The sequence below is a fragment of the Octodon degus genome, unplaced genomic scaffold, assembly GCF_000260255.1.
Source record: "Octodon degus isolate 3935 unplaced genomic scaffold, OctDeg1.0 scaffold00009, whole genome shotgun sequence".
NCBI lineage: Eukaryota > Metazoa > Chordata > Mammalia > Rodentia > Octodontidae > Octodon > Octodon degus.
In genome coordinates, this window is record NW_004524585.1 from 28,110,246 (window position 1) to 28,132,669 (window position 22,424).

At 42.4% G+C, this 22,424-nt stretch overlaps 1 protein-coding gene across 1 annotated transcript in view; it reads left to right on the forward strand.

Moving 5' to 3' along the window:
• The first annotated feature begins 774 nt into the window (after positions 1–774).
• Lix1 (limb and CNS expressed 1) overlaps positions 775–22,424 on the forward strand; it is a 52,718-nt gene continuing 31,068 nt past the window's right edge. The window contains exons 1-2 of the mRNA XM_004625424.2: positions 775–1,133; positions 17,804–17,967. Coding sequence (XP_004625481.1) covers positions 1,052–1,133; positions 17,804–17,967 — 246 coding nt within the window. The 5' untranslated portion in view covers positions 775–1,051. The remainder of the gene's footprint in view (positions 1,134–17,803; positions 17,968–22,424) is intronic.

Genomic DNA, 22,424 nt, shown 5'->3' on the forward strand with positions numbered 1-22,424 from the left:
CCCTGGTGGGCTGAGCTGGCCACATACACATAAAAATAAATTAAAAAAAAATTAGTTACTTCATATATGGTTCAATTCCTTAGTATTGAAGTGGAATCACATGATCTATTTATGTCTCTTGTCAAATGATCATTTTTGTAAATTATGGTGATACAGATCAGAGAAGCAAAACAAAAAAAAAAAAAATCTGTTTCCTAAGATCTTTAATGACTACTTTTCTTCTTTGAAAAATATTTCTTTCTTCTGAAATTTTTAACAGAAGGAATCATCATGAAATGAAGTGTATGATATCAGAATTAATTAAAGTCAACTTTGGGAATGATGTGCTTTGAAGAGTAAATAGAGAAACAAATGTTTCCCAGGCCAGCTGTAAGACAGTCCGTTAGCTTTTGCTGCCACTGCCCATCAGAAGTGACAATAACTTGAGTAGAGGTGGGCGGGGCGGGGGGGGCAGCACACTAAAGCATGGCTTCCGGAAGAGGTGCCCTGAAATCAGATACAAAATGCAGTCTGGCTGCAGCCATCACCCTTGGAATGCTCCTACACCAAAGGAGAGTTTAGATTATGTTGATTGGGTCGGTAGTCCTGTGCTGTCTCGGCCTTACTGAGGAGATTTCCTTGAGAAATAAGTTTCTTGCTTCTGTATTCTTCAGGGCAGCATCATTCAACACGGAGAACAGAAAGAAATGCCCAAACAAGAACGCTGCTCAGCGTTCAGGCAAAATCTGGTTGGAGAGGAGCGCTGTTCCCATGGTTAGCGAGCTTCCCCCGCTAGCCTGTAGGTGGGTGTGTTTAACAGAAGGAAGCCCTGAGAACCCGCCTGTCAGCCAGCCTTTCGAGCTAATTAGCTCAGCCTACAACAAAGATAAGTGAGCCTGCGAGGAGGGCCCCCTGAGGGGTCTTTAGATTTGGGAAATGTCTGATTGGCAGATGTTAAAAGGGATTCTTTGGTAATCCAGTGCATCAATGAGCTGCACAAATTCAGTCCAGGACTGCAAGAATTCAGGCATGAGGACACTGTGTGCAGGAGGCGTACACAGGCAGACCCGAGATGGACAGAACCTTGGAATCTCTGAGACACATTATTGCCCAAGTCTTGCCTCACAGAGACCCGGCTGTAGTCTTCAAAGACTGTAAGTACTGAAGGGGAAGTTTTTTGACTTTTTAGAAAATAGTCCTAACTGTCTAGTCACATCCTATTTAAGTATGATTTCTTCTAAGTCTCTGTAGTCCTGTGCTGTGGTTTAAATGATATTTAACTTGTTCCTGAACTTCAGTCAGAAAAATGATTTCATCTCACCTACCGGCGTGAGACCCTAGGTTATTTTGCAGCGATACATCTTGCTAACTGTTTAGAACTCCCTTCTAAAATCAGAAACCCCTCCAGGTCTTAATGAGCTTTTCCAGATGATTTTTAAAGAAAGCCGGCTAACTGGGACTGAGATCAAAACTAAAAATAACTTGGAAATAATAATAAAATATATCTCCCATTTGCTGAATTGTTTAATCCTCCACAATGTACACTCATTACGGGAAATCAAGGATTGTGCTTACCTGAACATTTTTTTGGCAAATAAAATGTGATAATAAATCACTATTGAGCTCTTAAATTTTGAAAACAAATCATTATAACATTTTAGTTAAAAGACCAATAAAATGAGATGCTTCCAAACCCAGCAACACTCCCCACCCCCATCCCCTTTGTTATAGCAAACTTATTTGGAAATCTTTTTTTAAATGATTCTGAAAAAGAATTCAATCAAGCTTTCCAATTCTACCAATACTGTTGAGCCATTTGTCATAGAACTTCGTTTCTGGAACCAATTTGATTTCCTGCTGCTGCAAAACAGACTATCTTCACGGTGTATCTTATCTACAGTGGGTGTCATATTACAAAGGGCTTCTGAAATAGAACTTTGCTTTGGAACTGCCCAAAAGGTAAAATGCATATGGATTTTTTTTTTTAAAGCTTCAATAGGTTACAGCTTTCCTCCTTGTGAATCTAGTTATGTTTGTCTCCATCAGAACATCAATGGTGTGGGTTTTTGCTTTCTGATTACTGAATAACATCCCTTTCCAGATGTCCTTTTACTTTATTTTTCTCATATGTATGATGAAGAAAGAGAAATGCCGGGCTATTTTCTTCTATAATTTTTTCCTCTTAGAAATTAAACTGTAACCAATCTGCCCTGTAAGGCACAAAGTGAAACTTCTTTCTTTCTCTTTTTCTTTCTTCCTTCCTTTCTTAATATTGTCTTCAAGCATTTGTCAATAGCTATGTTAGAACTAATAAAAATCACTCCATCCCCTAGCCCAGCCTGGAATCTATTGAGGCTTGGTATGTTTCTTTAAGTGAAAAGAGAAGGAAAGAATGTCTCTCTCCTCCAATAGCCCGGAATTCCTAGTGAAAGATAAAAGGGCTCTTGGGCTGCCCAAGGCTTTGGATAAATTGTATAGGACCAGGGGACTTAAGCTAAGGGTTGGGCGAGTAGAAGCAGCAAAAAGAACTAGAGAGGTTTTTCTCTGAGTTCTCCATAAATTTGTGAAGTTTACATCTGGTCCATTTTTTCAGCTGCACTAAGTTTCAGCAATTGCTTGCCATGTAGAAGAGTGAATAGTGTTTTTAAAGAAAAAATAAGAAAGCCCCCATGAAGTTCTGTCACCCAGACCTTTGCAGATGTTCTTTTATGTGAAGAACAAAAAGTAGGACAACTTCATGCATTTCTGTCGTTAACATAGAGCCCAAGTCTGACCACACAGCACCGTGGGCTCACCCAGACTGCCAGTCTGCCTCTACTTGCCTGACTTAACTGGTGTGAGTACTAAACTGCTGCTCCTTGCCCCTCTGGTTTTTCTAATCTGAAAAATGATAGAATGAAAGTAACTTTTCTGTACTGGGAGCTTTCCTAACACCAAAACACATGCAACCGCTCACCACCCTCGTGGAATAAGTGGGACTGGGTGGACTAGCTTTCCAGAGCAAACTGTCAAAAGTCTGGTGGCTGAGCCATGCCTTGGCAATGCGTGGTGCTCCCCAAGCCAGGGCTGGCACGTGGACTTCTCTGGCACACCCACAGGTGGCTGCCACGGCACTCCCACTGCCACTGGCTCCAAGTGGCAGGTTCTGAGGAGCCCCTCTCCTCCTCCTCGCTCCTGGCTCCTCCCCACGACCACTCCCTCCGGGCTCTTTCCACCAGAAGGGCTGGGATCTTTCTCACACGGCTGCCAATTCCTTGAGAGAAGTTGGTACCTTGCTGTCCTGGAACAGGGAAAGCAATCTAAGAGGTTTTAAAATCCAGCCTAACTGAACAAAGAAGGGAGAAGAGGAGGAGGAGGAGGAGGAGGAGGAGGAGGAGGAGCAGGAAGGGAGGGGAGAGGGCTTTCAGGCGTTTGCTCCGTTTCTCTTCTGTGAATGCAAAGGCAGTGCTTCCTTCCTTTATTTTGTAGACACAAATAATACAGGAGGCATAAAGGGCCATTTGACTTACTGGTTGCCCCAACTGGCTTTTAATCTGCTTGAAAACATGCAATAGTAACTGAATTTTCTCTTTTTGTTCATCAGGAAACATCCCTAGAGAGTTCTCTGGGCTGAGAGATGGAATGTTAGGTTTACTTAAAGAAATAAATTTAAAAGGCTTTTGTCACTTGGAGCAGCCTTTCAAATGGCAGTTTACAATTCTGCAATGTTGAATCTATCAATTTGTGTCAGACAATGTATTCACTTGACAATAGTTGTGATTTTTTTAAAAAAAATGTTCTTTCTTGAGTGAAAATGAACTCCATGACTCTTTCGTTCTGTAATCCTCTATTTCACATTTCAAAGGAAAGCTAAAGAAGAGAGGTTTTAAAGAATGTGGGCTCGCAATTGAAGTTGTTCATCTAGCTGATGCAGAGCTATTCTCTCCCGCATAAACGTCTGTGCTTTGTAACAAATAGCCCCAGAGAGCTCCGCAGCACTGGATGGAAGCTCTCTGCAGAAAAATTATGACACATCTCCACACTGTCTGCTATCCCAGCCTTGTGCCATATTTGGCTTCTTTTCATTCAGTTTTCATCCATCGCCACCAAAGCTGGGTTGTCACAGAGCACCCCCTCCACTCTTTTGAACTGCCGCGGGAACCTGTTGCTTGCGCGCCACCGCTAGGCAGTGTCACATGTGCTTTCTCAAAGGAAAACGTGATTCCAAAATGTCTGGGCTTCACATCCGCGTGTACATGGCAGCTTTTCAAATCACAAGAGCGTGCTGAGCTTACCTGCCATCTTTCGGCTCCTCCTCCTCCTGTTACAGAGTGACCCTGGGACATCAAGGCCTCGCATGGGGCAGGCACTGTGCTGGCCCATGCACACAAGCCTGTGACGGAGGTGCCACTGTTATTTATAGGGAAGGGAATGGAACGGAAGCACGTGGCAGCTAAGGTGACTTGCCAGTATCACACAGCTAGTGCAAGGTGAAGCCAGGTGTTATGGTTTGTGTCTAGGTGTCCCCCAAAGTCTCATGAATTCTGTCTTCTACGTCTTCTCTAGACATTGCCTTTGGGGAGTCTCCAGGGAACCTGCTAGGTAGTCACATCCAAACGGGAGTATGATGCAAAGTGGAGCGGAGAAGGGGGTTCTGAGGAGAGGGAGCAACCGGGCAAGCAAGCACCCAAGAAGTCAGAGCCAGGAAAGGAGGGAGATGGGGTCTCTCTAAGATTCAGGCAGTCAGGAACCACTGAAGCTAAGTAGCCACGGTCTTAGTTTAGAAGTTATGTCCTTGGGGTCTATGGGGAAAAGTTTATATTGTGCCTGTTGAAGGTACACTTCCTGAGGCCTAGGTTAGGGACAATTGCAACATTTTTTTCCATCAGGAAACCATTTGCTAACTGAGATAAGATGTGAAATTTGTGAATGTCAAACTTGCCTATGGGGAGAAAACACTTTCACTTGACTGGAGACCAAAATCAAGGCACGCTTTCTAACACAGATTGTTTAAAAGTTCTTAATTGCCAATACAGCTACAAAATCAAGTTGGTTTCTAACACTGATTTTTAAGCTGCCATGTTATCTTACACTAATATGTTTCCCAAATTTTATAATAAAAAGATAAGATAAAACCTTTACCAATGTTGTCCAACTGGAAGAGAATTTCTCACATATTTGAAGTACATTAACCCTTTTATTTCAGAAAACTTTATTCTGCATAAAAGATTTTATTTATATCAGAGAGGTGAATGCTTTACTTCAAAGAGTACATTTTTATCCTTTGGAAAAATTGGGCCAAATAATAGGACTATTAAAAACATCTTAGTAATAATGGATCTGGCTCGACGCTGTGTGAGCACAAAGCTCCTTGAGTCAAGTATGTTTCTCATCCCATGGTTTTTACTGTAGTTACTTGAAATCTATAAATTTGAGGATACATTTACAGTTTTCACATTTCACAAAGGAATGGGGTAGGATGAAAGGAATGAAGATCCCATGCAGTAAAATCCGTATGTGTACTGTACTGTACCTCAGCCTATAACTTGTGCCCGAAAGAGGCCCATCTAGAAATGAAAAGCAAACTCCAATTTGCTACCTCGCTGTAGAATGGCTGCATCTTATTCACAATAGCTTACGCCCTGTAACTTTAAACTCAGAATGTCTGTTTTGTTTAAGCCTATTGAAATTCTGGCATTAGCTTTACTACAAGATAGAACTATTATTTTTTTAGAACTATTATTATTTGAATTTATACCCAGACAAAAATGTAGATATCAGTTCAGTTATCGGGACCAAAGGGGCTATTCTCTTCTTTACCAGTAAATATTCATTTGACAGAGTTTAAATATTGAGAGTCTCAGCCCCAGAGGAAAATTTTTCTAACACTTAAAGACAACATCTGTCCAAATGTATTTGCTTCTCATATACAAATAAGATTTTGCTTCTCATATATAAATAAGATTTAATGGGCCAAAATAAGACATGATGGGCATCCATCCTGTGAGAACCATCTGAGGTCTCTTCGTAGACTGCTATCTCATCTCACTAGAGGTTTTGTTTTTTCTTAACAGTTAAGATTTGTTAGCCTGAACTCAATTTTAACAACTTCTGAAACTCATGTGTTAAGTTACAGCCCATAATAGGATACAGCTGCCTAAGGGTGAGTTTCTAAGTTATGATCTTTCTGTTTAAATGATACGGTTTTACTGATTATGTGCTACAGATTGATTTAAGAAATGTAAGACAACTTTAGAAGCCTTTCACAAAAGCATCTTCTTTATTTAATAGATTTCATATTGAAGTTTTAACCCCATTATTTCTTCTCTTCCATGTTTAAATGCCTCTATATGTTTAGTCAATAGAGGTTGTTAAAACAATTCTGTTTTAAAAGAAAGGGGGGAAAGATTCTTATTGAAAGTTTAATATACTAATATATGGATGGCCGTTAGCTGCCCTATAGTTCTCTGTACTTTCTTTCTGGTGTCCATGGAAGGCCGAGAGTTACGCTTTTGCTTTCTTTCCCCCTACGCAATGATAATCAGTTGATCCCCTATTCTGATCTCATCTCATTAAGCAGCTGTGGGGAGCCATCAGTCACCACTCCTTTGGCACTGGGGCCTGGGCTGTTTACGTTCCCCCATGTGGCTCTGTCCTGCCTGTTATCACTTTGCTGGAGGTGTTTCCCTCCACACCTCCCCTGTATGTCTGTCGCATGCAGGCTTGGCCCTTCCGCTTTTTGCAACCCCATGCCACTTCCCACAGCTGCAGGTACTGGGCAGGTGCAAAGCAGATGTTTTTTAGGTTTCTGATTGGCTGACTTTTTTCCCCCTCACAAAAAGTAGAGAAGATTTTTTTTTTCCACTTGTCAGGTGTTTTCCTTTATGATGAAATAAACTTTGCCAGGACTGTTCTAAGCCCTTTCATCCACTGCCATCTTCATCACAGGCTAATTGCACACAGGAACAAGTTGACAGCCAAATAGACAGGAAAGAGCATGGAGGAAGAGGAGTTGTGAGGCTAAGCATGGTCACCTCAGGGAACTCAGCTGGAGAACCACCTCCAGTGGGCCACCACACAGCAGTGCAGAGTGAGCCCGCACAGCATGTTGGCACCATCACTCTGCTCACCAACGCTACATTCATCCCTGGGGCCTGCCTCCAACTGAGGTCACCCGGGGCACGTGCTATGCTCTTTACAGCCAAAGCCTGTTCCTTCTACATAAACCTCCTCAGATAGTTACAGCAAGTACTGAAGAGCATTCTTAAAAGGATCACTTCCAGAGAAAGAAGATACCTATGGCCACATTGGTCCAGATTTGGCCATTTAAGCAGATTAGAACTGATCAACTCAAGCAACCAGTTGATTAATCCTTGGTGGGTTGTCTACAATCTATAATCCTACAAGCTCTCTTTTAAGTACAGTGCAGTATCAGTGCTTAGTGGTGCCTGGGAAAGACACATACTTCTGGATTGATTAAGTAGGTTACATCAGGTTTTTATTTTATGCAGTGTTTGAGACTGGATGACATCATGTGACCAACGGTGCACTCATAAACCACACGCGTGAGCTCAGGCCCACTGCTGCTGCTGCTGCTGCTGCTGCTACTGTTGAAGTGCAGTGTACCTAATGACATTTTATTTCGATTTGTCTTTAGGATTCCTTCTTGCTGTTCTAGTCTTCCGCCTCTTCCCATTGTGTTACACAGCAAAAAGATGTCCCTTACATTTCTTCCACAAATAATTTATAGTTCGGTAGTTTCAAATTCTTAAGGTGAAAAATTTAAGCCAAGAATAAATTCTTTGTTGCATATTTGGTAGAACCTCCTGAGAGGCTGGTTGCCTTTGTACAGCGACCCAAAGGATTGTAGTTCCCCCTGAAAAATGTGTAAGGTGGGGGGCGGAGGTGAAAGAAAAAAAAAATAAAGGAAACAAAGGAAGAAATAACTCACTTTTTGCTGCTGAAGGAGCTAACAGGGCTGGAGAGTCAACCAAAGGAGATTCCCTTGTCTGGGCACAAAGCAGGGCTCCAAGTGGCCTGCATCCCGCTGTGCGGCTGTAGCTACCTTCAAAGAATGACTACACAAAGAGAGAGGGCTTAGGATTCCCGCAGGGCCTCCCAGACACACAGCTGTGCCCCTGAGATTCCATCGATGGAAGCCAAGAGGGAGGGCCAGTGTGGTTGGCTGGCCAGGGTCATTCATTCTGCCAGGCCCAGGCAAGACCCGAGCTCTGGAATTTTCAGCCCAATTGCATATGTGAAAAATCAGTATCCAATCTTGAGTCTTTCCCTTAAGTTGTTTGTTTTTCTTTTTTTTTTTCTTTTTTCCTCAACAAAATTAAGAAATCAAATTGGCAACAATGAGTTGTATGTGATTGAATTGCTAGAATAAAAATACTAATTAAATTTATTTTAAAATAACACCTGCTAAGGGTAATTTAATTTAAGGTCATATTAAAATATTAGATAGCATAAATCCATCTGCTGGGAGGCAGAGAATCAATTTGAAAATATGTTAATCATCTTGAAAATCTCTTAATGATTTATCCTTAGATGGCAGCCTTTCCAATTTGTCTTTAATTGGTTTTGGCAAGGGAAATTTTACTCAGCTACCTATAATTGCTCCTTATGTAAGGCTTAAAGAAACTGGTGTTTCTCCAAGAGATATATGACAGGCTTTCAACATCCCCCTTTTTACAGACAAATGAGTCAGTCATCTTCTCTGTAGGGTTTAGGTAAGAACTAAAATGGGCAGCAAAATACACTGTTTCTGTTTTCCTGGGGTGGGGGCAAATCCAGTTAACATTAACTTAAAATAACAGGTAATTCCTCTTTGTAGTTGGCCTAGGGCAGGACCATTTCTTTTACCACCCATTAGAAAATAAAAAATGGGCTACTGAGAGGCTGAGAAAAAAAAAATCACAAGTTTGGAACTAGCAGGTAGTAACATAGGAAGACCCTGTATCAAAAACATAAAGCAAAAAATGGGGGGGGAGGGAGGGGGGCCAGGGAGATAGCTCAGTAGAATAAGGACCTTCCTGGTAAGTGCAGGGTCCTGAGTTCAATCCTTGGTACCACAAAAAGGAAGGAAAGAAAGAAAGAAAGAAAGAAGAAAGTTGGGATAAAATCTGTTTTCAGATCTTGTGATGCATAGCATGTCATTTATTTGCTGGCTATTATGGAACTTGGACTTTAACAGAGGCTGTTATCAAAAGAGCTTTCTGTTCCCATGATCTAGCTCATCGTACATCTTGGACGTACATGGCATGATGGGCTCGGCTAGAAGATTTTCAGACTTGTAGGCTATTTTTATAACACTTAATGCTATGGTTTCCCATCCAGGGACAGTTGCTTCGAAAGATGCAATGCGCAAACATATAATCAGGCCTTTCTTCACTGTATCTTATTGCAAATAACAGCCAACACTCCAGTCCTTACATGCGTGAGCCTCGTTGTGAGCGTTTTCTCATTTTAAGCCTTACAGCCACTCTGGCTGTGGGCGTGCAGTCCACAGAGGAGGCACTGAAGCCCAGAGCAGTCAGGGGCCTGCACAGGTGGGACCCAGACCCAGGCAGCTGCCTCCAGAGCAAAGGCTCTTCACTGTTCAATAAGGTGCTTGTCTACTGATAAAAAAAAAGAGAGAGAGAGGGAGAGATAAGACGTAGTATGCCTTTGATTGTGCATGAACTAGGCTTACCCTTAAGGCCTCTTCCACAACATACTCTATAATCTATGGGACCCTTAAATTCGCCATGTCTCACCATCTATACAAAAACTCAGATCATGTGAACCTGTGGGTTTCTCCATCACATTCAACTTGTGAATATATAAAATACATGTTTTTAGGATAGAACTCTTCCACTGATGTTTTTTTTTTTTTGGAGTAGTCTTCAGGCATTTGCCATGCTGTAGAAATGTACTCTCTTCTGACTTCCTCTCCTACACACTTCTCATGGATTTCTGTACCTGAGCTGGTCTGCCTTGAGCTCCCAGGTGCATGGGAGGAAATGCACACTCTCTGTAAGTGCCTGGGCCCATCCTGGGGGCTCTGCCCTTCTATGGCTGAAGCTACCAACTGCCAACCAACCTGCACAGCACCTCAGGCAAGAGCAAAGGGCAAAGGACTCTGAGTTTCTGATATCGTCTCTCACTTGATGAACCTCGGATAACAGGCTAATGGAGTTATTTATAACCCCTAAAAACATCCTTTGTCAAATCTAACCATCTTCTTAAAGGCACCTTTCTTGTCACTCCTATAGGAGAATTAAACAGCTTCTTTACCACCTTTTGCATAGTGGAAAGAGATACATGCAAATTGACAGGAGACCAGTTAGCAGGGATGCACATTGATGATATATGTCTATCACAAAATGTGAGACTCAAAGAAAGATTGGATCATCAAGCTAATACAGCATCCTGAGTTATGGAAAGAGTGGCTCGGGGATTCCAGAGATGGTGGAGACAGGAGTTATGGGAGAGGTAGGGAGGAAATGCACAGTGAATAAGGGCTGGATTTTGCAGATAAAAGTCTCTCTGGTAGTAACAAGTATCTCAGAACAGTCCTAGAAGAATAGGTGACAGTTGGTGTGGACATCCTATCAACCTCCAATCTTTAGTCCTCTGATCTTCTCTCCTGATAAGGTTCCTGGGGAGACGAGGGCTGAGCCTGCCTTGGAGGACTTGTCTTAGGCAGGCAAGGGAGCTCTGAGAGCGCAGAGTCCTGCCCACACCCTCAGTCTTAGCAGTCAAAGTAACCACGTGGCAATGTGCTATGGAGAGTCATTGTCTTCTGAATTTCTTCATTCCTTACACAGTTCTGCAGTGGAGGCCTATTGCCCTTACTCCTGTTTAACGTCACCCTCGCTCCCTAGAGAGCACACTTTCGCTCCTTCCCCCACACCTGTCTAACCCTCCTTCCTCTGTGAAGAGCTCTGCTTGGGCTCGCCTCCTGTCTAGCTTTTCCCTGACACTAAGCCCACGTTCATTTACCTTCCCCCTCACACTTATGTAATTATTGTGCCACAAATTGTTAAGCCTTAAATATTTCTTGAGCATCATCTCTGTTCTACAATTTAGCACTTTAATATTTTCACTAATTATATGATGAATATATTATTTTTCCAGTTGGATTGTAAATCTCTGTGGGCAGAGAGCTGTCATGCACTTCTTTATTGCTTCGATTATCAAGGTCAGGGCTGACACACAGACTGTCTACACCGCAAGGCTGGTTAATTATGGTGTTCTGTCCTACTGATCCCAGAAACTATTTTTATATCCTTTTCAAAGAGCTCTCCAGGAAGTCCACATAAATCAAAGTTGCTTCCAAGACAGATGTACTACCATCCCCACTTAGGGTTTTCCTAAGCCATAATTATTATAAAGGTGCCATCCAAGCAAATGAGCAGCAAGCAATCGTGTGTCTACTCAGACCAAACTCCATCTTTTGGCACCCTCTGCCACTCCCAGTTGGGGCACGGTTTGCACCATCACACTTAACCTTCATGGACACCGTGGAAGTTCACACATAAAAATTACAGTTACAGAAGAAAATCCTGACCTCCTTGGGCATCTTAGTGAACTTCACTGACCTAAACAATCATTCAGTTGCACTATATTGTTTGGACTAGAGTGTGCCTAGACTCCAAACAAATTTAAGGTATCTTTCTAGGTGAATAACCCTGTGCCGGATACCACAGAGGCTCTAGAGAAGAATGAGCCAGAGCCTCTGCCCTTTAGAACCCCACAGTCTGCTCTGAGTTAAATAGCAGAAAACTGCACTCTTTGAGCTGAATTGTTACCACAAGTGGTTGCATTCCTCTGGCCAGAAGGAAGTCCAGCCAAGTCTGACTTGATAAATTTAGCCAGGAGCACCATATCCATTTTATTAGCATGGTTTACAGGAGATTAAGTGCTAAGACACAGGGCAGCTAATGGAATCAGGGCTCAGGAAAGGAGATGCCTGTTGGCTGGAGGTGGTGGGTGAGGCATAATGGAAGAGGTGGTGTTCCTCTGAAGTGTAGAAGTAAATTGGACAGAAGGAGGAGAGGAGAGAGTGAGAAATAATGCTCAAGGTAGGAGAGAGAATTTTAGCAGAGGTAGATAACAAAGAAGCAACAGGTATTTGATGACAAATAAAGAGAATGTCCCGGATGAAACTGATGGAGGATTTCTGCCGCAGAAAGGCAGAGGTGCGATTGCTAAGGTGGGACACACTGTGGGTGTTGCTGTCGTTCAGCTGAGGACCTTTGTTATAAACAAGGACAGTTAAAGAAGGGAGAATTGTCAACGTCATCTGTAAGAGACTTCCTGGGAGATTTGATTACTATTCTGAGAGCTCAGTCATGTTCAAATTCTGAATCACATTGAAGAAGAAAATAGCCATACTAATATCTATGAGCTACACAGCAAACTGTCTTCTTGGTTGATATGCAAAATATTCAAAACTTCTGATGGTTTCTCTATCATTTGCCCCTGAAAGCAATTCTAGGCAGAGGAATGGATTAAGAAACTTGATCATGACCCCAGTCCCAGCTATTTGATGTTCCATTTCTTTATAGAAGTTTTATCAAACGTCGGTTTCCATGACAAAAGCAAAACCAAAAGATGAACTGTGTTGAACGCTGTACCAAAAGTGCTATTCAATTTGTCTTGATGCCAACTTCAGCCAGATTCTGTCCTGTGAGCTTCCTCCAAGCCTCCAGCTAAAGGGCACTGCCTCCCTCATGTGTGGTCTCCACATCGACCCAAATGACACCTTTCTTTTGGCCTGGCTGTGGATAAAGCTCTTTTCCCTTAGTATTCATTGACAGAAAGTTGAAACTTCAAAGGAGTTACTAAACTGAGAGAAATGATGCACAGATGTGTTCTACACTCCAACTCCTGACTTGGGTGGAAAGCATAATCAAGCCTGGAGATATAACCTTGCCTTTTGCTCAGGCCCTCTGCCTGCAAGGCTTCTGCCAGGCCTCCGCAGCCCTTCATCATTTCCTTTTATTCCTCTTGAGGTCCCTTCCTCATCCACCTTTCCTTAAAAGAAGAGACTAGAACAGGAGGCTTCGGTACAGCCCCTCTTCCTCACACAGCTGCGGAGATTTACATCATTCCTTTAAGCTAGAGCAGAGTATTGCTGAAGGATATTATAAGGATGCTGATCCACATGAACAGAGAATGCCCATGTAGTGCGACATCTCTGTGCTAGAGCGATGTCAAATCCCAAGCAGAGGTGGGTAGGCATGAAAATGACTTAAGTTCCACTACATTAGACAGTGTCTTGGGATGAGCAAAAAATACTGACTAAACACACACAACTAGGCTAGGTTTAGACTTTGTAGCCATGTAATTGTACCTTAAGCCTCTTTGATGTATCATTTATAAGTTTAGGTGATGATATTTATTTCAGTGGGCAGGAGTAAATGAGAAAACACACAGTAGCTGGCCTGTAATAAGTACATGATCACAGAGGTGGGCTTAGCCACTTCTTCCTACAGCAGGATTGCTTATGCTTTAATATGCCTACAGTTGCACATTATTCTCTGATTGAGAATCATTTTAAAATGAGGAGCTGCTGCAGCAGTCCTGAGTAAGGCCCAAGGTCCTGCATTTCTAACAAGTCACCAAGTGACATCCAGATGATGCTCCGGGACTGACTGCACTTGAGGTAGAAAAAGCAATGACCTTGTTTTGTTGCCATTCTTGATGAGCTCATGATAGAGTCAGATCTTGAAAAGATGAAGTAGATGCCATTCAAGACGACAATAGACTGTGGGAAGAAGGACATACCCAGAGGATGAAAAGAAGGGGGAGTCTTGCTGGGGCTGCAAGAAGAAGCCCAGAGAGTGAATGTGGGGAAAGGAGGTTAAGAATAAAACAGTGTAGCAAGACGCAGGGTTGTCTACGCCTTTCCAAGGAGGTATTTAGCCTAGTTAATGAAGGAACCAATAAAGGATTGATGTGCAGTGACGTACAAGCGTGAGCCAGTGCAGCCCTGGCAAGATGGACTGAGATGCAGGCAGAGCTGTGCAGACATCAAGAACATGGAGCAGACAAAATCCGGGCACTTGTGAGCCATAGAAAGAAGAGATGAAATGTAAATTTCCTCTTCTGTTTCTCATTTAGGTGACTATGTAGATGATAGTATCACTCTCCAAGTAGTACAAAAGGAAGGAAGATTATCCAGAAGGGAGTGGTGAACTCATGGAAAATGAAATGACTTGAGTTTAAAAATATATTGAGTTTGTTCAGCGCTGTCCAGTTGGAAGTCTCTACTAGCAAACTTGGGGTTACAGCTTGGAGACGCCTTTGGGAACTGTCATTATATATTATGGCATATGGGATCACAGAAATTCCAAGGACAGGAGTAAAAAAGAAGCAAGAGAAAATGAGACAAGATTCTCTTATAGAATAATAACAGGAGAAAAACCAGTGGAATAAAGTAGAAGAAATAATTAGAAAGAAAGAGCTATAATTAAGGAAAATTCCTATCAGAAAAGCTTAGACGAGAGTTTCTAGACATTGATAACTGTATCAAATGCAGCTAAGAGGTGAAAAAGGAAAATTATTCACCTGAAAATTAGGAATTGGTGTTATTTGTTAAAGTAGCTTTGGTGGAATGATGTGCTTTTCTGTTTGTCTGTTTTTGGACCAGGGATCAAATTCAGGACCTTGCACTTGTCAGGCAGACACTTATGCTGCTGAGCTATCTCCCCGGCCCATGGTAGAATAATATAGAAGGATGAAGCCAGACTGCACTGGGTTAAATACCAGTAGAATTTAAGGAAGCAAGAATAGTTATAGGAAAAAAAAAGAATAGTCATAGAATATTCGTTCTAGCAGGCTGGCTCTAATGGAAAAACTTTAATAACCTGTAGCCAGAAATAGCTTCAAGACTGAGTGTCTCATTTAATTGATTGATTAATTCATTTATTAATTCATTCATTCATAGTCTTAAGCATACTAATGGCTACTGGGAAGGAATGAAGAGGAAGCATTTAAAAATAGGCCAAACGCTTAACTAAGAGACCAGTTCCCAGGAGAAGCAGCACAAATCATCGGAGCCTGTGGGGAATTAGGTAGAGTGGGGCAGCTGTGCAGCTGGCTGCCGAGAGACAGGGACGGAGCTCACGCACGTGCTAGCTCCAGTGCACTCTGCGGTGTGGGAGGCAGACTCGCTGACTGCACGCACCTGGAGAGTAAAACCATGTCATGAGGCCCAGCCTCCAACGTAGATAGTGTTTCCAACAATACTTGACCTCTGCTCACATTATGTTGCAACTGTCCATAGGCTTTGCTTGTGCTGCCTCATGAAAATAGAGCAGCGTGTGCTTCCTAGAACATCCTCTGATATGCTGATCTTTGGAATTTCAAGCCGCAGGCTGGCCTTCTTCCCCCTGCACTCCATTCATCTGGCTTTCCAGTCAACCAGAGGAGAGAGAGATAGAAAGATGGATTGTGTGTTGTATGTATGTATGCTTCCCTCCTTAAGGGTGATGACATCTGGGGGACCGTCAAAGAAGTCTTCCAAGGTTGCAAAATGAAAAATTTGAACTCCTGATTTTGTTCATGCAGACATCTTTCTCAGAGTGTACCTGCAAGCTCTTCAACCCAAATGGTTGCTGTGTGCCAAAGTCCCAGGGTTCATCATACCTAGATAATCATGGCTCCTCAATTTCCTGCTCCAGCTCTTAGCCAAACGTCACTCAGTACAGGACAGATTTCATATAGGAAGCCAACAGCCCTTGCTGGCTAGCAGAGCGACCCTGGCTTTAATTTTAGGCTTTAATTTTCCGAACATCTCTGCCGAATTCTGAAGATTAACTTCAAGTACAGACACCAATTGGCCAGCTCATAAATCTTTGTCCTCTCGGAATTGGACGGAGGAGGAGGACAGGAACTAAATGCAGTTTAGAGTACAAAAGTTCCAATTCTCCTTGGAGTTACATCAACTGCTAAAAATAAATACAATTTCAAATGTTTTTAGACAAATCAAGCTCTGTAATGATCAATTCTCAACTAAACCTTTAAAATGTTTTAATTAATTCAGTGATCACTCCTGATAGGCTTACATTTTTAATTTACTTCCCCAAACAGTTCTTAAATACTAACCATTGCAATGTTTTCAGAGATACAAGCATCTTTGGGGGGCATTTTCAGAATTCGCTTGAACTAACCTAGGAAGGAGGTGCAGGAGCCCTGTACTCTGGTAAACAGATTAGAAAGTGGAGTGCAAAGTATTTGCCTCCATAAGAAATTCAGTAAATATCAATATCCTCCAGCTGGAAGAGCATCTAGAAATATATCTAGAATAATGGCAAAAAGCATAGACAATGTATTGCATAAAAAAAGGAAAGAAGGAAAATTATCCTGAAATCAGAGAGTTGTCCGTGTCAGTGCACTGTCATATGCAAACAAGAGACACCAGTTCCAAATGACTTAAGAGAAAGACAGACTGAGCTGCCACATCCCTCAGAGTCACTCAAGGATTCTGGATTTGGGCAAAGCTGCAATGTTCTCATCAGAACTTGTCCCTTTCCATCTCCCACTCTACTCTTTTCTATGCACTTTCTTGGCAAGCCAGCTCTCCTTTTGCTCAGGCAGAGCCACAGCTACCCCCGATCCCAGCAGGACCCCAGTGGTAGGTGGGAATTTCCAACCAGTCCTGGTCTCACTGGCTCTAAATGACTAGACTTGGACCAAGTCCCTAGTTTTCCTCCTGGAGCCTACAGAAACTGTACCTCTCTTCACACAAGAAGCTGGGCAAAGGCTGGATAGGCTGAAACAGTAGATGCCCTAGGCTGCTTTCAAGTATGCGCTGAGCTTTCAAGAGGGAAAGGAGGTAAATTAATATGAAGCCCCAGAAATGAGAAGTAGAGCCCATGCGTGGACCTTTCAGGAGACCAGATTTCAGCTCACCTTTCCATTGAACTACTCCAAGTTCACACGGGCTGCGTTAGCTGTGCCAGGTACAGGCTGGCCAGACAGCTGTCAGGAGGGCTGGAAAGGAATAGGGATTCCTGTACTAGGAAGAGCTTTGCCTACGTGACCCACAAGGTCACTTTGGACTCTACAATTCTATTATCCTTGTTAATTTTCACAATTCAATTTGCAGTACAGGATAAACAAACCAACCTAATTTGATCTGGAACTTCTGCAGGCTATCACAGGTCATTTAATCTAAAACACATGGCTCTAGCCATTGCTGTTCTCTGAAGTCATCGAATAGACCTTGTCCTTAACGAGGCCTCCAAGTCATTAGTTTCACTCGTGGCTTTCTCTATTCTCCTGCTTGTTTCCCTGTTGCCTCTCATCTTCCTTTAGACTGGGAAAGAGGGAACATGAATGATTTGTCTTCCTTAATTTCGCCTCCTGAATCTAATAAATGGTAAATCCAGATTAAAATTGCTTTACTTACATCCTTACTTCACAATTTGGCTTTCGCTTCGCAGGTTTTAGAGTCCAAGAGCAATGGGAGAAAGCATCAGAGAATGACAGCTCTAGATGGCCTTGTAAGGCAACTTCTCAAAGATGGAAGAGTGAGCGTTTTTAAAATCTGATATTAAAAATTAATTTGTAAGGCAAATTTGATATGATACAATACTGTTAGAGTGCCAAAACCATTTGAGTGTTATTTATTAAGAAATATATACATGCGCATTAAAGTAATATACTTAACGTACTTTAAATACATTTGAGTAAAGGATATTCTTTCATAACTGAAAGCAGCCCACTGTCCACATTCTCAGCTTAAACTGAAACTGCCAGTTACAGTATCCAGCTTCAAATAAAATTTTGCTTTTGCCAGGATATACCCATCCTTAATAATCCATGTTTCTCTTTTTTTTTTTTTCAGTGAATGTTGTGTCAATGTTGCAGGAATTCTGGGAAAGCAAGCAGCAGCAGAAGGCCACCCTCCCAAGTGAAGGTGTGGTGGTCTACGAGTCTCTGCCATCCTCTGGGCCCCCCTTTGTGAGTTATGTGACTCTCCCAGGAGGAAGCTGCTTCGGCAACTTTCAGGTGAGAAGCAACTATCTGTTTGTTTGTCAGTGAAAGTCAGTTGGGTTAAAATGGAAGAAATCCTTAAGGTAATAAATGTCCTTCCTTGGATGTAGGGAACAAAGTTAGGTCATATTCTACCAGCTATACCAATGGAAGTATTTTACGTGAGGATGTGCCCTGATATTTCTTTATGGAAAATGAATTTTATAGTACAGTGTCTTATCTGCCAGCTAGCTGCTGCTCTTTTCCTTCAAAAAATTTTATTGAATAAAACTTACCATACTGGGCAATGGCAACAAAGCCCTTCTACCAGGCCTCCCCAACAGTAGGAATCCATACTTTTGAAATCAAATGTTAATCGGTTTAATACATCTGCCACACACCAAAGCAGGAGCCAGCGGCAAAGTATGGGGTATCACAGGGTTTAGTCACGCACAGTGCTAAGCCCAGGTTCTCTTCCTTCACTGTCTACCCTTCAGACACTTACTTAACTTCTCTTATTCAACATCTTACTCTTCCCATCTTTCAGTGTGGATATCCTAATCTCCACAGGATTGGTTGGAAATACACATGTCTTAATGTGCTCTGTACAATATCTGGTACACTGTAATTATTCCAAATATTGCTTTTATAATTACAAAGACCTTTCCAGCTGGTTAAATATTTATGATGGAGTATAAATAGTGGTGCCCTTCTTGTAGGCCAACTTACACAAAAACACTTGCTTACATTACCATCAATATTTGCTTACCCAGTATATGAAATGAACTGTCACCAAGTAACAAGAAAGTAGCAAGCAGTGGCCTGAAGATAGGATGCATACCCTGAGGAAATCAGGGGACAAAAAGACTTCATGGTAATGACAGGATGATATCGAAGGGTCAGTGATAGCACAAAGAAGGAAACTTCCAGATTTAGCAGTCCCCTTGATGAATACCTCATTTATGCAATAAACTACCTCTCTGTTTTCAGTACCTTGCAAAAATGTTTTATTTATAGTGTTGGGACCTTATGAAACTCATAAACAATCAAGCTTATCTCTTAGCTTTGACAGCAAAGAAGCCCAGAGGCAAATTTCAGTGTGGCTCTTTGCAGTGTAAGTCTAGAGAACTTACTATCAATCATTTTTAAGACTACCATCATACCAAGTATTGTTCATGTTCTTATCTTCACTCTCCGTTTGAATTTAGTGCCTGGCTTGCCTGTGTTATCCTGTTACCTGATGTATCTGTTTTCCATTTTGACAAATCCTTTGTGGAGTGAGCGAAGTGCATACTTTCCTAAACAGACCCACCACCCTGTGCTGCTAGGAGAAATCAAAGGATTCTCAGGGAATGTAAATGCAAGCAGCGGTGTGCAGCTGAGGGCATCTTGACCAGGGGGAGAGAAAAGATGGCATTCTTTGTGTGAGCAAGAGGAAAGCAAGGGCACTTTCCTGCTTGCGAGGGCAACAGTCTGCAAAGCAAGATCCCACAGGAAAGGACAGTTAGACGCACATAGCAGACCCCGTGGGACCACCACACCTTACGAAGGAGTTCGGGTCTTATGCTATATGAAGTCAGAACCCCTGGAGGCGAGTGTTCTATTCAGACGCCTTTCAGAAAGCTTACTTTCATCTGGAGAGGCTTTAGCACTACATAAAACTAAAGAAAAGACTGAGGGGCTGATAGGAAGCAAGCAATGCGTGCTATGAAGGTGAGCTGAGAGCCAGGTAAGTCAGGAGGGAAAGGTGAAAGGACACCAGTAGGCACTGGCAGCAGGATGACACTACGGCTTTGGGCTTCACCACTGAGCAAAACACAGAGGAGGAGGGGTAAGTCCATGGAGCAAGGGGGTGGAGCCAGTGTTTAGTACCCAGAAGAGAGGTGTAGCCACTTTTAGAGCCCAGGGGCTGAGACTGGAGCAATGCCAATTGGACATTTACCTTTCTGAGCAGAAGGTATACCGCTGCCAGTGTGTGGTACAGAGAAGATCCAAAAAATGACCCAAGGAGTGATTTCTGGGGGTTTGGTGGGGGAAAGAAAAACATTATTTCTCTGAAAAACCTGAGGATTGTCCAGAAAAGGACAAAGACCCAGAAGAGTGAAGGTACGGAAGCCAGGAAATGTGACAATGTGAGACAGAGGATGTGGAGCGGAGCACGGGCATAGGCCCCATACAGAGGTCCTCTGAGGTGCACCCAGGAGCCATGATCAGTGCAGGGTCTTAACAACCTTCAGAAGAGCAATTCCAGGGGAAAGTGTAGGTTCCAATTCCAGTGCCAGAAGATTGGAGAACACAGTGGCTTAGAGTAGGGACAGTATCCTTCAGTAAGGACTGGAGGACTCTTTTCTATTCTTGTGGTAAATCTGACTGAAAACACAGGGATTATCTAGTGCCCTGTAGGTAGGGAGTTGAAGAGAAAGCATTTTCCAGTCTAATTGTTATCAGTGGCTTTCAAACACCTACTTCACAAGTAAAACTGGGAAGAACGACTAAGACTGAGACTACCTGGCAGACAGTCCTCAAAGAGCCTGCAGCAACTGGGCAGAATAAAAAAGATGATCTTCTCTTGGAATGTAAAACAGCAGCAGCAGTAAAATCTCAAGATTCATTCAAAATAATGGACTTAACACATTCCTCTTCCTCCTTGCTAGTCTAACCTGCCTTAAAATGTCAAAGATGTGCTTGAAAGTTAAGAAAATTTCTTGAGTAAAAAGAAAGGATGCCAGTGGAAGAGTTGAACTTGGAAGCAATGCTGGGAGATGAACTTGGAATCAAAACATCAGGTACAAAATACTGCAGTCTAAACATGAACAGGAGAAACGTACTTTGAATGTAAGGAAGCCTTTGACAAACTCCAGACCAGATGAACCAATGCAAAGAGCACGAGGGTGTCCTGCTGTCATTTTAAGGCTCATTTAAGAACTGCTTTCAAGATTTCTGCCCTCTGGAGCCCATGAGGTGACCCCTCCCTCCCACCCGAGAGGCAGTCAGCAGTGGATTTTGACTTCTCGTGAATGGAAGTGAGCTGCCTGATGAGAACAATTGGAATGAGTGCTTCCTAACAGAGCTTGGTGTACTCCAGACACCGGTGACAAGGATGAGGGCAAGAAGAGGGAACAAAGCAGTTGAGGAGGAGGCTTTCTAAGCCACGTGTGTCTGCAGGTCCATTGCTAAGCATTCCAAGGGGATGTCTGCCAGTCAAGAGACCGCCCCCTCATCGGAGCACCTGGGTGTTCACGTATTCAGGGAGACACACTTGCTCACCAGGGTAGAGGGCTTATTGGCCACCCGAACTAGTGGGCTTCTTTGTCCAAAAGAGGTCAGTGAACTAAAGATCAGCAAACACTTGAAAAAAACCAATAGTATCAACGACAAGGCCAAAGTAGGAAAATATGACCAAAGTAATTCAGATAACACAGAACATCAGAACATAAGAGAATATTACAGTAGGAATCCTCAGGCAATTTCCTATACGTATCAATCCCTGGTAGATAAAAATAAACAAGACACAAGAAAGAGAAGATGTGTACTGGCCAGGTTAGAACAACAAAAAAACGAAGAGCAAATAAATGAGCGCACACAGATGGCAGAGAAATCGGTACAGCCCAATAAAATTAAAAAGAGAAATAAAGTAAATGTTTTAGCATTTACAGCAAAAAGGCAAAAAGATTGAACAAGACAGTACAGGAGATAGACTAAATCATAAAAGTGAATGTTGAAATGAGTTTCAGGAAGAGCCACAGGCAATAGAGGAAAGGAGATAACAAAAGCAGTTGCTTTTTTTTAAATTAAAACAAGTCACAAGTTTAAGATTGAAGTGGCCCTCTGCATTGCCAGTAGGATCATGATAACATCGAGGGCTATGTAGGACTTAGGGAAAGCATTCTGGTCAAAAGGTGGAGCTACCTCTATGCATTAATCTGTTTGGTAAATCATATTGAATACACAGGTAGCTTTAGGGAGACTTTAGGAGAGCTGATGAAATGGAGCAAAACCTAGCACACCTGGTTGACAAGCCCAAAAAACTATGTCTTTGGAAAGATAAGAACACAAACTTTGGCATGTTTGATAAAGAAAAACCAAGACATGTCTTACCAAGTATGAGAGAAGGGATACAATTGTAGGAATATAATACTATATAAATCACTACACTAAAAATGCATGTAGTAGGCTATGTGATGGGTATCAAGCAACTGTACTGTCATTGTGGTCTCTTCTCTTACTATAAAATTACTTCAAGAGAAAAAGTCTTTAAAAACGTGTGTTGGGAGAGGCTAATGGTGTGGTTACCTTACTCAATCATTACCAGCTATACAGCTGGCCCAGCTGTTTCTTCCAGTTGTATCTCCTGCAGTTCTCTTGTAATGTTTGGCACATCATCTTGACTCTCTGTCACCCATGCCTTGACCTCTTCTTCTTCTTCTTCTTCTTCTTCTTCTTCTTCTTCTTCTTCTTCTTCTTCTTCTTCTTCTTCTTCTTCTTCTTCTTCT